Source organism: Melospiza melodia, chromosome 2, assembly GCF_035770615.1.
Source record: "Melospiza melodia melodia isolate bMelMel2 chromosome 2, bMelMel2.pri, whole genome shotgun sequence".
In the NCBI taxonomy this organism is placed as follows: domain Eukaryota; kingdom Metazoa; phylum Chordata; class Aves; order Passeriformes; family Passerellidae; genus Melospiza; species Melospiza melodia.
In genome coordinates this window covers 118,521,660-118,533,123 of record NC_086195.1, presented here as the reverse complement: position 1 = coordinate 118,533,123, position 11,464 = coordinate 118,521,660, and the positions used below count along the sequence as shown (strand labels likewise).

General features: G+C 38.5%; 1 protein-coding gene across 1 annotated transcript; it reads right to left on the bottom strand.

Annotated features, from left to right (window-relative positions):
• Nucleotides 1-155: 155 nt before the first annotated feature.
• On the bottom strand, nt 156-11,383 carry GTPBP6 (GTP binding protein 6 (putative)). The gene is made up of 10 exons (XM_063149703.1): nt 11,023-11,383; nt 8,174-8,311; nt 7,677-7,747; nt 6,031-6,161; nt 5,258-5,328; nt 4,650-4,808; nt 3,103-3,311; nt 1,629-1,777; nt 1,166-1,318; nt 156-863 (listed from the first exon to the last, which is right to left on the bottom strand). Exons 1-10 carry the CDS (start codon nt 11,381-11,383, stop codon nt 722-724), a joined length of 1,584 nt encoding a protein of 527 aa, XP_063005773.1. The 3' UTR covers nt 156-721.
• Between the last annotated feature and the right edge of the window lie 81 nt (nt 11,384-11,464).

Genomic DNA, 11,464 nt, shown 5'->3' with positions numbered 1-11,464 from the left:
TCAGTAGTAATTCGTAACTTAAGAAATGGATCTGTTGTGGGTTTTTTCCTATTGTTTTTCTCTGTGAAAAGGTTTGCTGTACCTTAAATGTTTTCTCCAAGAACTGACATAGTAATAGGTATTGTGGATAAATTACTGTAGGCAAGAAAACTGTATGGGTAAAAGATGTTCACAGCTAACTTTATTTAATGCCTTAATTGATTTGTTTTTCTTCACTGCAATAAGACATGGCAGTTATTTTATTTACATTCACGCATTCTGCTTGAACACAGATTTATCTTTATTATTTATATACAACCAACAATATTTTCTTCATTAACTTTCCTTTTCTAAAGACCATCTGAAATACCTTAACTATAATAAATACTATTTTCTTCTGAAAAAGGCAATAAAAAGCTTAATTTGTATGATGTAAGAAACTTGGTTCTTTTCCTGTAGGTTAAGTCAGATGCCATTCCATGTGTTTGAGGTCCTCAGCTTATAGCCAACAACAGGTTTAACATAAATAATTTAGTGCTGTCCTGGTACTTGCTGACAAAATTAAGCTCAAAGCTCTTATTGTTTCCATATAGAAGTTTTCTGAAACAGCGTCCACTTCTAAAATGCGCCAAAACCATCAAGTGTGGAAGAAAAATAAACTATTCAGCAGTGAGACTAACAGGTCGTTTGTTTCACATCCTCTTGAGGAGATCAGTTTCTTCTCCTGGAACAGGATACAGGTTCATGACATGAAAATCTCACTGTTGGGAAAGAGGTTTTTGTATCTGCCAAAAGCAGAACTGCCGATTATCACCTTCACCCTGGCTGTGCCGTCTTCAGGCATGACCTCTACTTCCTGAACTGTTGCTTCTTTATAGAGCCAGCTGTAAATGTGAAAGCATATTAGCATCTTAAAGCTATGACACATGGCACAAAATGTGATTCTTGGTCTAGTTTCGAAGGTTCCTATCTAGGTAACACTTTAAAAGATGAAGTGTTTCAACTTCACTTCTCTAATGGGGCTAATTTTTGTCAATAGGTCACAAAACATTGATAATTATCTCTGTTATTCTTAACAGAGGTAGCAGATTAAAATCAGTATAATATGATCTGAAAACTTTCAGATTATGAATGATTAAGTGTTTCATATTTCTCCAAGTCCTTCACATGATTTAAAATTATTTACCTTAGCTGAGGTCCCTCTAAGTTGATGTTAACTGTTAGAATCTTCTTCCCGGTTGCTGTCAGTATTTTTTTCTCTATTTCTTGTTTCAGTTCTTCTAAACCATGCCCATGCAGAGCAGAAACAGCTAAAGCATTTTCTTCAGCAGGTTTATACCTGAAAGAAAATGAATTGCTAGCACATTTGTTCATGAAGATTAGGTTGTGAAAATATTCCAAGCACGGACAATTTAACTGAGTTACTCTGTACTGACACCTTCTACAGAGGCCACTTCTTGTATGACTCAAGTGATTTCTTTTGTAATTAAAAGATAATGAATTCTTTTTCAGACCATAGTTACATATGTAAAAGACTGAGAAACACTATTAAATATATTCTGAAGTGTGGGATCTCTTTTCTACACTAAGAATGAAAAAGATTCTGGAACATAAGAAATGTTTAAGTACACTTAGCATCTCCTGCTTACCTTTCTGTCAAATCCACTTTGTTATGAACTTCTACCATTGAGTCCAGTAAATGGCTAGGAAGATTGAGATTCCTCAGAACTGACAGAACGGTGGCTTTCTGGAGGATGGTTTCTGGATGAGTAATATCCCTCACATGAACTATCAGATCCTAGCAAAGATCAATAAACAATACCATTTACCAGGTTGTAGAGACTGTATACCATTTTTTGCATTGCTAATTACTCTAAAATATTTTCCTATCCATTTGGTAATACACTGGCAGATTAGCACTGTAAAATTAACTACTAAAACAGTATTAAGCTACTGCTTCTTGGACCATGATGGAAGAAAGTCTGCAGCAGCTTAGCCTTACACCTCTAGTGAGTACAAATTGCCTCCCCACAAACCTGAAGCAAATGTTGTCAATCAAGCTAGTCACAGAATCAGATTTCAAATAATAACTGATCCATTTTGTTCAAAGCCAAGGCTTTGTAACAGTAAGGCTTCAAAACCACTGGAGATTAAAAAGAATGGTCTCTGAAAAAAGCTCTCAGAAGAGTAATGGCTGCAAAACTGTTTCAAAAACAGAGGGGAAAAAACCTCCCTGTTACTTGTAATTCTATTTTTACATGCAAAATATAGAATACTATCCTTATGCTTAGCTCTCAGGATACTAATACTGATGCTGCACTAAAAAGCTTTATACAAAATGTACCAGGTTCAAGTATATATATGTTTGCCATAATAAAAACCAAGCAACCAAACTCAACATTTGCATTCAAATAGTTTCATCATCTTTGCTCGAGACGTTGCTTTATACTTCTGAAAAATCATTAGAAGTAAATGACAAATAGGATGGTTTCAGCCAGGTTTTGAAAGCCCTGCTATTACATGGTTAAATCTAATCTTTAGCAGCATTCTGGCATCTAGCTACCACTAAATTTCATTACCTTTCATAATACAGGGTTTTTGTTTAAATATCTGTGTATGTATGCAGCTTTACACTTTGTTATGGCACAGGAAAACAAACTTTAATGAGAAAATAATTGCTAAAGTACATTTATATTTATTACATGCTGCCTGCATCACATCACAATCACCCACTTGTAGACTACAAGCAACCTTAAGTTAAAACTAGGTAATTTCAGATGCTTTAATTCATTTTTAACTCCCAGGAAAGCTAGCCTTGACTCACTTGGATGCACTGTTCACATATTTTATCAGAAAAATCTGGTTTAAGTATCATGGAGATGGACACATATACTCCAAATAAGCCCTTTCTGAAAACCCTTTGTAGTTGTATGTTTTACATAAGTAAAGCATCAGAAAATTAGTTTATTTTAAGATATTTACATCATTATCTCAGGAGTTTACTTTAGTCAGCCAGACACTTTGCTAAGAACAGCATTTCAATTAACTTCCCCTGTTTGAAGGTTTGAGGATTATCTAAAATTAAGTTATTTGATTTCCCAATTTTTATAGTTGACTACTTACTGAGTAAGCCACTTCTTCTAGTGTAGCTGAAAATGACTCCACCAGATTATGTGGAAGATCAGTCAGAAACCCAATGGTGTCAACATAAATAACTGGCATATGTGAGGGCAAATAGCCAGCATGGGCTGTAATATCCAGAGTGGCAAACAGCTGATCTCTGGGTTGAAGTCCTGCTTCCCCAGTCAAGGCTTTGATCAAAGTAGTTTTTCCTAATTAAATAAAAAAGAACAGTATTTTAATGGCTTGTTCCAAGTAAAATTTAATTTGCAAGACTCAGGTGAAATGCATAATGTAACATATGTTTTTACACCTATTCTAGTTGTTTAATTGTAGCTTGTCATCAGTTATCTATATGATGTTAGGAAATCCAAAGACAGTCTTACATTTTATAACCTGGAATTGGGTTTAAGGTCACATATGTTTAATCACATACTGGTATGTACAGCTGTGCTGTGAAATCACAAGATGATCAAAGACTCATTTGACCTCATTTGATCTACCTACATCTCTCACCTGAAGAGCACTGCCATGACAGCATTGGGAAGCATGCACTTACACACTCCTCAGTGCTTCTGTTGTCAAATGAAATAATTTACTTGCTAAATAAAAAAAAATAAAGATAAGTGCTAATAATATATACCTTATTAGGCTGAGGCCTTTATTGGGCATTTCCTCATGAACATAATAATAGAGACATTTATTTGACTCAATGAATACTTCATATAATTAGTCATTAAAGTGCTCAGTATATAGCCTAATTAAAGTATTTCAATTATGTGTATGCCAAACTGTTTTATATCTATCAATATCTATATCTATACCTATGGCTATATCTATATCATCTATCTTCAGTTGGAAAAGTATGGAAGTATGACATTTAAGAAAAACATACAGTATAATCCAAATCTTTGAGTGCAAGATAGTTTTGTTTTTTAAAGAAGTTGAGTAAGAAAATGAAATTGTCTTAAGATAATCCAACCTGAAAAAAGTTTCTAGTCCAATGTCTCTTTATGCCTTGACTAAGAATTCACTTGTGTAAGCTAAAAAACCACACCAAACCAAAAAAAGCAGAAACAAACCTCTTTAGCTTTATTTAGCTTCTCCTAGGAACACATCTCAGAGTGCTACACATAATCCATGAAAAGCTACAGTGCTCCTTAAGCAGGTAGCAATTATCTTCCTACACCTCAAGTCTTCATGGTGATCTAAACACCCGTGTACTTTTCTGTGCCCATTCTGATCAAGCAGTAGAGATTCATATAAAGGGACAATAACAGTGCAGTCTTTAGCACTGTATATAAAATCTTTCTGGCACAATAGGTGCTAGGCATTCCTCCAAAACATGTCTTGGAGACTGAAAAAACCAAGCAGCTTAATTTGCTTTCCTAACTACATCCTAACTGAAAAATATTCATTACACAATTAAAAAAAAACTAATTAAAATACGAAGCCTATACACACACAAATGAGAATCTGGCCAGAGTTTCTAATTAAAAACTAGACAATATAAGCTCTTTTGTGTGATGATTTCAGGAGGTTTTGCTTACCACAGTTGGTATAGCCCATTACTGAGACCATTGGGAACTCGCATTTTCTGCGCTGAGTTCTAAGTAAAGCCCTTTTTCTCCTTAGTTTCTCCAGGGCATTCCTGATTTTAAGTTCCCTTTCTTTTAAGACACGATTCTGTGTTTCTAGAAATGTTTCACCTGAAAAATACAAATGAGTAATTGGCAGAACAGCTTACAAGAGAAACTGTATAGCAAGCGATGTATTTGGAAATCAAGTGAGCTAGCGCTAGGGCTAGTGAGGTTAAAAATAAGCCAATAAAACTATGTATTCTTGCCTAAAAAAGTGAATAAGTAATTATGAAACATATGCTAACCACTCTAAAATATCCATGTACACTTATGAAAAATCCCTGTGGCAAGCAAATAGTTTATCCTTCACCAGTTACTGACCAAAAAACTTGACCAGCACAGACCCAAACCTTATCATTTAACTTACTTTCTGATAGATTTTTGTACATTTGTTTAATTAGACACAGAACACTGTTTTTCCTCCTGACCTCCTCCAAATAAAATAAGAAGCAACTAAATTTGTTTAAAAGCCATGGAGAAAAAAAATCCTCCAAATCATGAGATTATTTAGACTTTACCTGAGCCCATGATGTATCTTGAACCTCCTCTCTGCTGATCTCTCTGAGACACCTCGTTTTTCAAATTTGACCTGGCAGCAGAGTAACAGTTACTTGGATGCAATTTTTTTAAATCCAGTTATACCAAAATACCTAAAAACTGTGAAGCAGTAGTGTTATTCTTATAGTACAAATAAAACCACTAAATGACTGAGTTGTAAATAAAACCTGCTCATGGCAAGAAGCCTGGAGAAAAAAAAAAACAAAATGAATTTTTCTGGCTCAACTGTAGCTTGAAAAAGCCTACAACTCTCTTGGTAAATTGTAATTGCTATTCTGAAATTTCAAAGAGCCAACTATACCTCAAAAACATCCACATAACTCACACCAACTGCCATGCACACATTTCTATGCCACAGAATGCAGAAATATGAAAAATTTAAATACAAATTATTCTTCCTTGTTTATAGCTTTCCTTATTACACTCAACAATTTTATATATGGGATATACATATCCAATTCCTACATATTCTTGCAATCCATCTTGTGTCTTAGAAAGAACCGGGACCTTTTCATGAAAAATACATTTTGTAAGATTATTGAACACATTCTGGTTTTGCCTGTCAGCACTGCAGAAGCTTAAAATAATGGCATTCTAGTAAATAATTCTGTGCTCTAATCAATCATTGAACATCCGATGTATTTTTTCTTTACAGTAAATGTTTCTGGCTTTTGTTACTGTAAAGAAATATTCACTAAACCACGTAGATATGTGATGTGCACAGCCCAGGTACCTGAGAAGTGGAATTTCAGCCAGTGCTACCTGCAGTTTTGCTTCTTTTGTCCGCGCATTGCAGCGAAAAATGTGAAGCACCACGGTGTATCTGTCAAAGACTGGCACGCCCCAGGCACCTTCTAGCTCTTTCTTCAGCCATGCAAGACAAAATAATCGACATGTCTTCTGTCCCCCACAGTATCTCTAGATCAATTCCTACACAGCAAGTGCAGTTAGTTAGCTGATGGACACTTGGACTCAGAGGAACTCATGATTCCACTGCAATGGATGGGCAATCATTATGAGCATGCATGGCCAAAATTTGGCTGACCAGACAGAGAGGAGTTAAAGTGAATTTAGAGAGTAAAACTTTATGTCTAGGCCCATCAAATTCAGTGAGAATCCTTCCACTGCCCTTTATGGATTCTTGCAACAAGTCTTACAGCATATCTCAGAATCAAGAACGTCAGTAGTTAAATCCTTGTAAAAAATAATTATGAAATAGTGGAATGGGAATGGCTAGGGATAATATAGGAAAATAAAAAAGATTACTAAAACTTGTAAACAAATAGAGAGGAATGCAGGAAAATTATTTCAGTGAAAGACTTAATAAACCCAACCAACCCAAACCCCTCATCCTTGCTCTAATTCAGCAAAAGACACTTAAAATATGCAGCAGTTTCCTTATGCCATCTCTAAAATCCAGAATGCTTGTATACATGTTCTCAAATACTTGCCTGAATCAACCCTGTTTAATTTTGTCTTAAGATCTATATTCGTCAAAAGAAAACATTTTTTAACAAATCTAGTACTGAAAGAATTCAACTGTAAAATAAACAGTTTTCCTAAAAACTAGGAAATTGAAGTGAAACATTTTCAACTTCCCTTTCATCAACAAATGGAAACATTTGAATAACCATCTGTTAGAGATATTTGTCACCACTTCATTTTATAATCAGGGAAAGCATTCGAAACCACCAGCAAAGCATTAATGTTTGCTTGTAAAGTTTGCATACACTTTACACCCTGCATGATGCTGCACATACTAAAAACCCAAAAAAGTTTTTATTTCAGTTTGCCCATGAATATCTGTAGTTCATGTACCAATTGTTTTACTGCCAGTGTTAAAATACTGAAGTATGCTGCACCCCTCAATGCTTCTTTTTAAGGGCTAGGAATGAAAGTTTAAGTATTTGAAACACTCAACTATAAGCTTGCTCTGAATTTACACCTTATATTCAAAATACAATTCAGCATCCACAGCATAGGGAAAAAAATATGCTATCTATTATAAATATAGAAACTTGAGCACATAGCTAATCCAAAATATTGACATTCTTTCTAACAAAATCTTTGTTAACACCCTAATTTTGTAAAAAACACCTTGAGTAACATTTTCAACATTTTAAAAAGGGCGTCAAATGTGGGAGCAGAGTCTATAATAAATTGTAGTAAGCTGCTGGAAAATTTCACGCACATGCTGGAAACATGTATCAACTGGACAAATGCAATAGGTATTAAGATTCTTTTCAATAAAACTCAGTCCTGGTGCTTCATATATTAACATTTGCAAATTCAGAATCTTAACCAACCACTTTTCCTAACATCAACAGCTTCCAGACAACAGTGATGCAAAGAATATGATTTGATATTATGTTTAATTACCTTTGTTAGTGAAGATACTCTTTCCACATTCAAGAAGACAGCTGTCACATGGGGCAATTTTTTAATCTTTTCTAAAAGATGGATAATGATTGCAAAATACAGTGTTAAATGTCAATTCTCTTTTTAAAATGCCCAGACTATAAACCATTTTGCACTGAGCAGAATGCTCATAAAACATCAAATGGCACCATAGTCTTTGTTCATAGAGCAGTTTTAATTGCTACTTTAGTACTGTGCCAAGAACAGCATCAGTTTCACTTATGTCAATCACATAAAGTTACAGACTAAGTTAACTCACACATTTTCAGCGACCAGGGGTTATGTCTATTCTGCATTACTTTTGTAACCTTAAAAATTCTTTCAAGTTTGCCTGGAAACCTGCATGATGGATAAACAAAATTCTCCCTCTCTTCAGCTTCCACACCTATCCTTGAACAGTTTGTCTGCAAAAGTCTTTCATTTAGAGAGATGCAGTGCTGAAAGATCTCAGTCCTTACCTGTCAAAACCTGAAAGTTTCCTTTGCCAAAAACAAACTTCTTGTTGGGATTTTTTGTAGGAATAATTATTTTATCTAAAACAGTCCAGTTCTGAAGAGTATCTACAAGAGCAACGGCTTCGGCAATCTGTAATTCAGCTTCAGGAACATAACAATAACAGAAAAAAGAAAAGAATATTACAATGTACCATCAGAACTCTGCTCAGATCTCAAATAACTACAGTACTTCTTTCAACCTCTAGCACAAGGAGGAAAGTGTCTTACCTCTTATCAGAGTAATTGAACAGTTTGATGCAATTTTATCACACAAAGCATCTTTCTGACAGTATAAATTATTTCTGTGGCTGTTGGCTTAGGAGAATTTTTAATTGTATTGTCAGGAAAGAGATCACAAAGCTTTCTTCTTCAACAAGTGAAATTAATAACTAGCTGGAAAATCTATTATTTCAGATGAGCACAAAACCACACAATTAACACTTTGGTGTTTTGCAGCAATAATTTGGGAATTACTAATACAGCATATCCTGCTGCTAACTTCACAGCCACTTAAAGGACCTAAACTGGTTTGTGACTTGCTTTGTGACTTGCTAAAACCAGTAGATGTGAATCCTGTATTCTGGTTCATCAATTACTTTTGAGTTTTTACCATCTACACTGCAAAGCAATGAGTTTTGAGGACTTTGTGAAATCACAAAGGCTACAGAAGAATATCAGATCAGCAACTCTAGTCTTGATATGCCAAACTTTTCCTTTTCAGAACAAATTTGTAAAGTTTCCCTAGACAGCAAAACAAAATTTATATACTAAATAGGTTACATTGATCCAAGAGGTAACATAATTTTAAAGATAATCATGATCCACTTTTTCCTCATATTGTTCGTACTTTTTGTAAAATACATACATTTCCTATTGGATCTGTGGTGCTTCAAAAATCATTCCAAAACATTAGTTCAGATTTCAGGCTCTAAGGAGGGCCTAAATAAATGGAGAAGGACTGCTATTCTTCTGTATGTTTGGACAGAAAGGTGTCTTTATATTTTACCTACTTTTCAGTTGTAAAATTATGTCACTTACATCAATTCTGCAAAGGTTAAAAGCTTTATTCTGCAATGTGAGAATTTGTTAGAATTAGCAGCACCAATAAAACTAAACATGATTTAGGCTCATCACATAATAAATTGGAATAAAATAATAAGTATAAACAAAGTGTCCCTTGCCATCCAGAAGAACACTGACAGGCGCAAGAAGTGGGCCCATGGAAGAATAGTGAGGGTGAACAAGTGCAAGGTCCTGCATCTGGGTCAGGGCAAGCCCCCAGGATACTGGTACAGCCTGGAGGATGGACAGACCACAGCAGCCCTGCTGAGAAGGACTCAGGGGCGTTGGTGGAGGAGAAACTGGACACGATCCGGCACTGTGCTCGCAGCCCAGAGAGCCAAATATGTCCTGGGCTGCATCCAAAGCAAAGCAGGGCAAGGGAGGGGATTCTGTCCCTCTGCTCTGCTCTGGTGACCCCACCTGCAGGGCTGCACCCAGCTCTGGGGTCCCAGCACAAGGTAGTTATGGACCTGTTGGAGCAGGTCCAGAGGAGTGCCACAGAGATGACCAGACAGGTGGAACCTCTCCTATGAGAAAAGTCTGGGAGAGTTGGTGCTGTCCAGCTTGGAGAAGGTTCCTGGAAAGACTTTTTTACAGCCTTTTAGTAGGTAAAAGGTGTTTATAAGAAAGATGGGGGTAGACTTTTTAGCAGGACCTGTTGCAATAAAATGGGGCAGTGGTTTTAAACCAAGAGATTCGATTTAGATTTGATACAAAGAAGGAGTTTTCTACAATAAGAGTGATGAAACACTGGAATAGATTGCCCAGAGAGGTGGAGGTTCTGTAAACATTCCCTGTGAATATTCAGCCCAGATTAGACAGGGCTCTGAACAAGCTCCAGTGGAAAATGTCCTGTATCATTACAGGGGTCAGACAAGATGACCTTCAGAGGTTTCCTCCAACCCAAACCATTCTGTGGTTCTATACATAAAAAGCTAACTTACAAGATGCTTCAATCCCTTACATTGCAACCTTCTAATTAGAGAAGTGTTCAAAGAGAAGCATCAAGTTCATAACGTATCTTAATTGTGTGTGATTAATGCTTATACATTAGCTAGTTATGATTTCTGAGAGAAACCTAATAGTAGTCCTAAAAAAAAGTCCTTACAGAGGAATTATTGGTGCATCACTAGGTAACTGCATAAAAGCATTTAAGTCTCCGAGAGGATTTATTCAGGACTTGATCTTCAGTGCACTCTCTTCTTTGGACAGGAGGGTATTGCTGCTCTCCAGCCAACTTCTGGGCAGCCCTGAGACCAAAGGACTCCAGCCCACCTGGGCAGGCAGCAGGGCTGAGGACAATTAACGCTGTGCTAATAAGGGGGACACCCGACTGCTTCCCTGACCAAAACAGTCAGCGTGGTTTGCAAGTCAAAGCACAGGCCTGCCAGCACTCACTAACGGTTCGTTTTTTAAAAAGTTGTCAAAGAAGGAGAGAACGACCGAGACCTTCCATCCAAGCTTGTCCTTGGCAAGCCACAGGTGGCGGTTTCACCGCTGTGACACGGGGCCACTTCACGCTAGCGGCACAGCCACAGAATCAATTGGGCTGGAAAAGACCTCTGAGATCACCGAGTCCAACCAACCTGTGACCAGACACCAGCATGTCAATAGCCCACGGCACTCAGTGCTGCCGCCAGTCTTTTCTCACACACTCCCAGGCACAGAGACTCCACCGCCTCCCAGGGCAGTCCATCCGACCCCCCGGTGCACGGCTCCCTGCGAGCCCGCCCGCCCCCGCAGCCCCGCACCCGTGGTGAGCGGCGACTTCTGCGGGCCCCACTTCACCGCAGGGTGCACGACGGCAACGCGCTGGGCGCCGGGCCCCGGGGCCAGCGGAGATGGGGCCAGCAGCTCCTCCAAGGCCGCCTCATCCTCCTCCTCCTCCTCTTCTTCTTCTTCTTCTTCTTTTTCTACATTCCCGCCGGGGGCCGCCGCTCCGTTCCAGGGCGCTCCGCCGCCCGTGCCCGGCGGGCGCAGGGGGGCCTGGAGCGGGGCGGAGGCGCTGAGCGGGCGGGCGGGCAGCGGGCGGCACCGGGGCGCGCCCAGAGCCGCCGCCGCCGCCCGCCGGCAGCGCAGGAGCAGCGACCACGAGAGGCGGCCGGGCCCCATCGGCACCGCCGGGCCCGGGGCGGCGGGCAGGCACCGTCAGCGGCCGCGTCTTTCCGGCCGCTGCGGAAGCGCCGCCGCCGC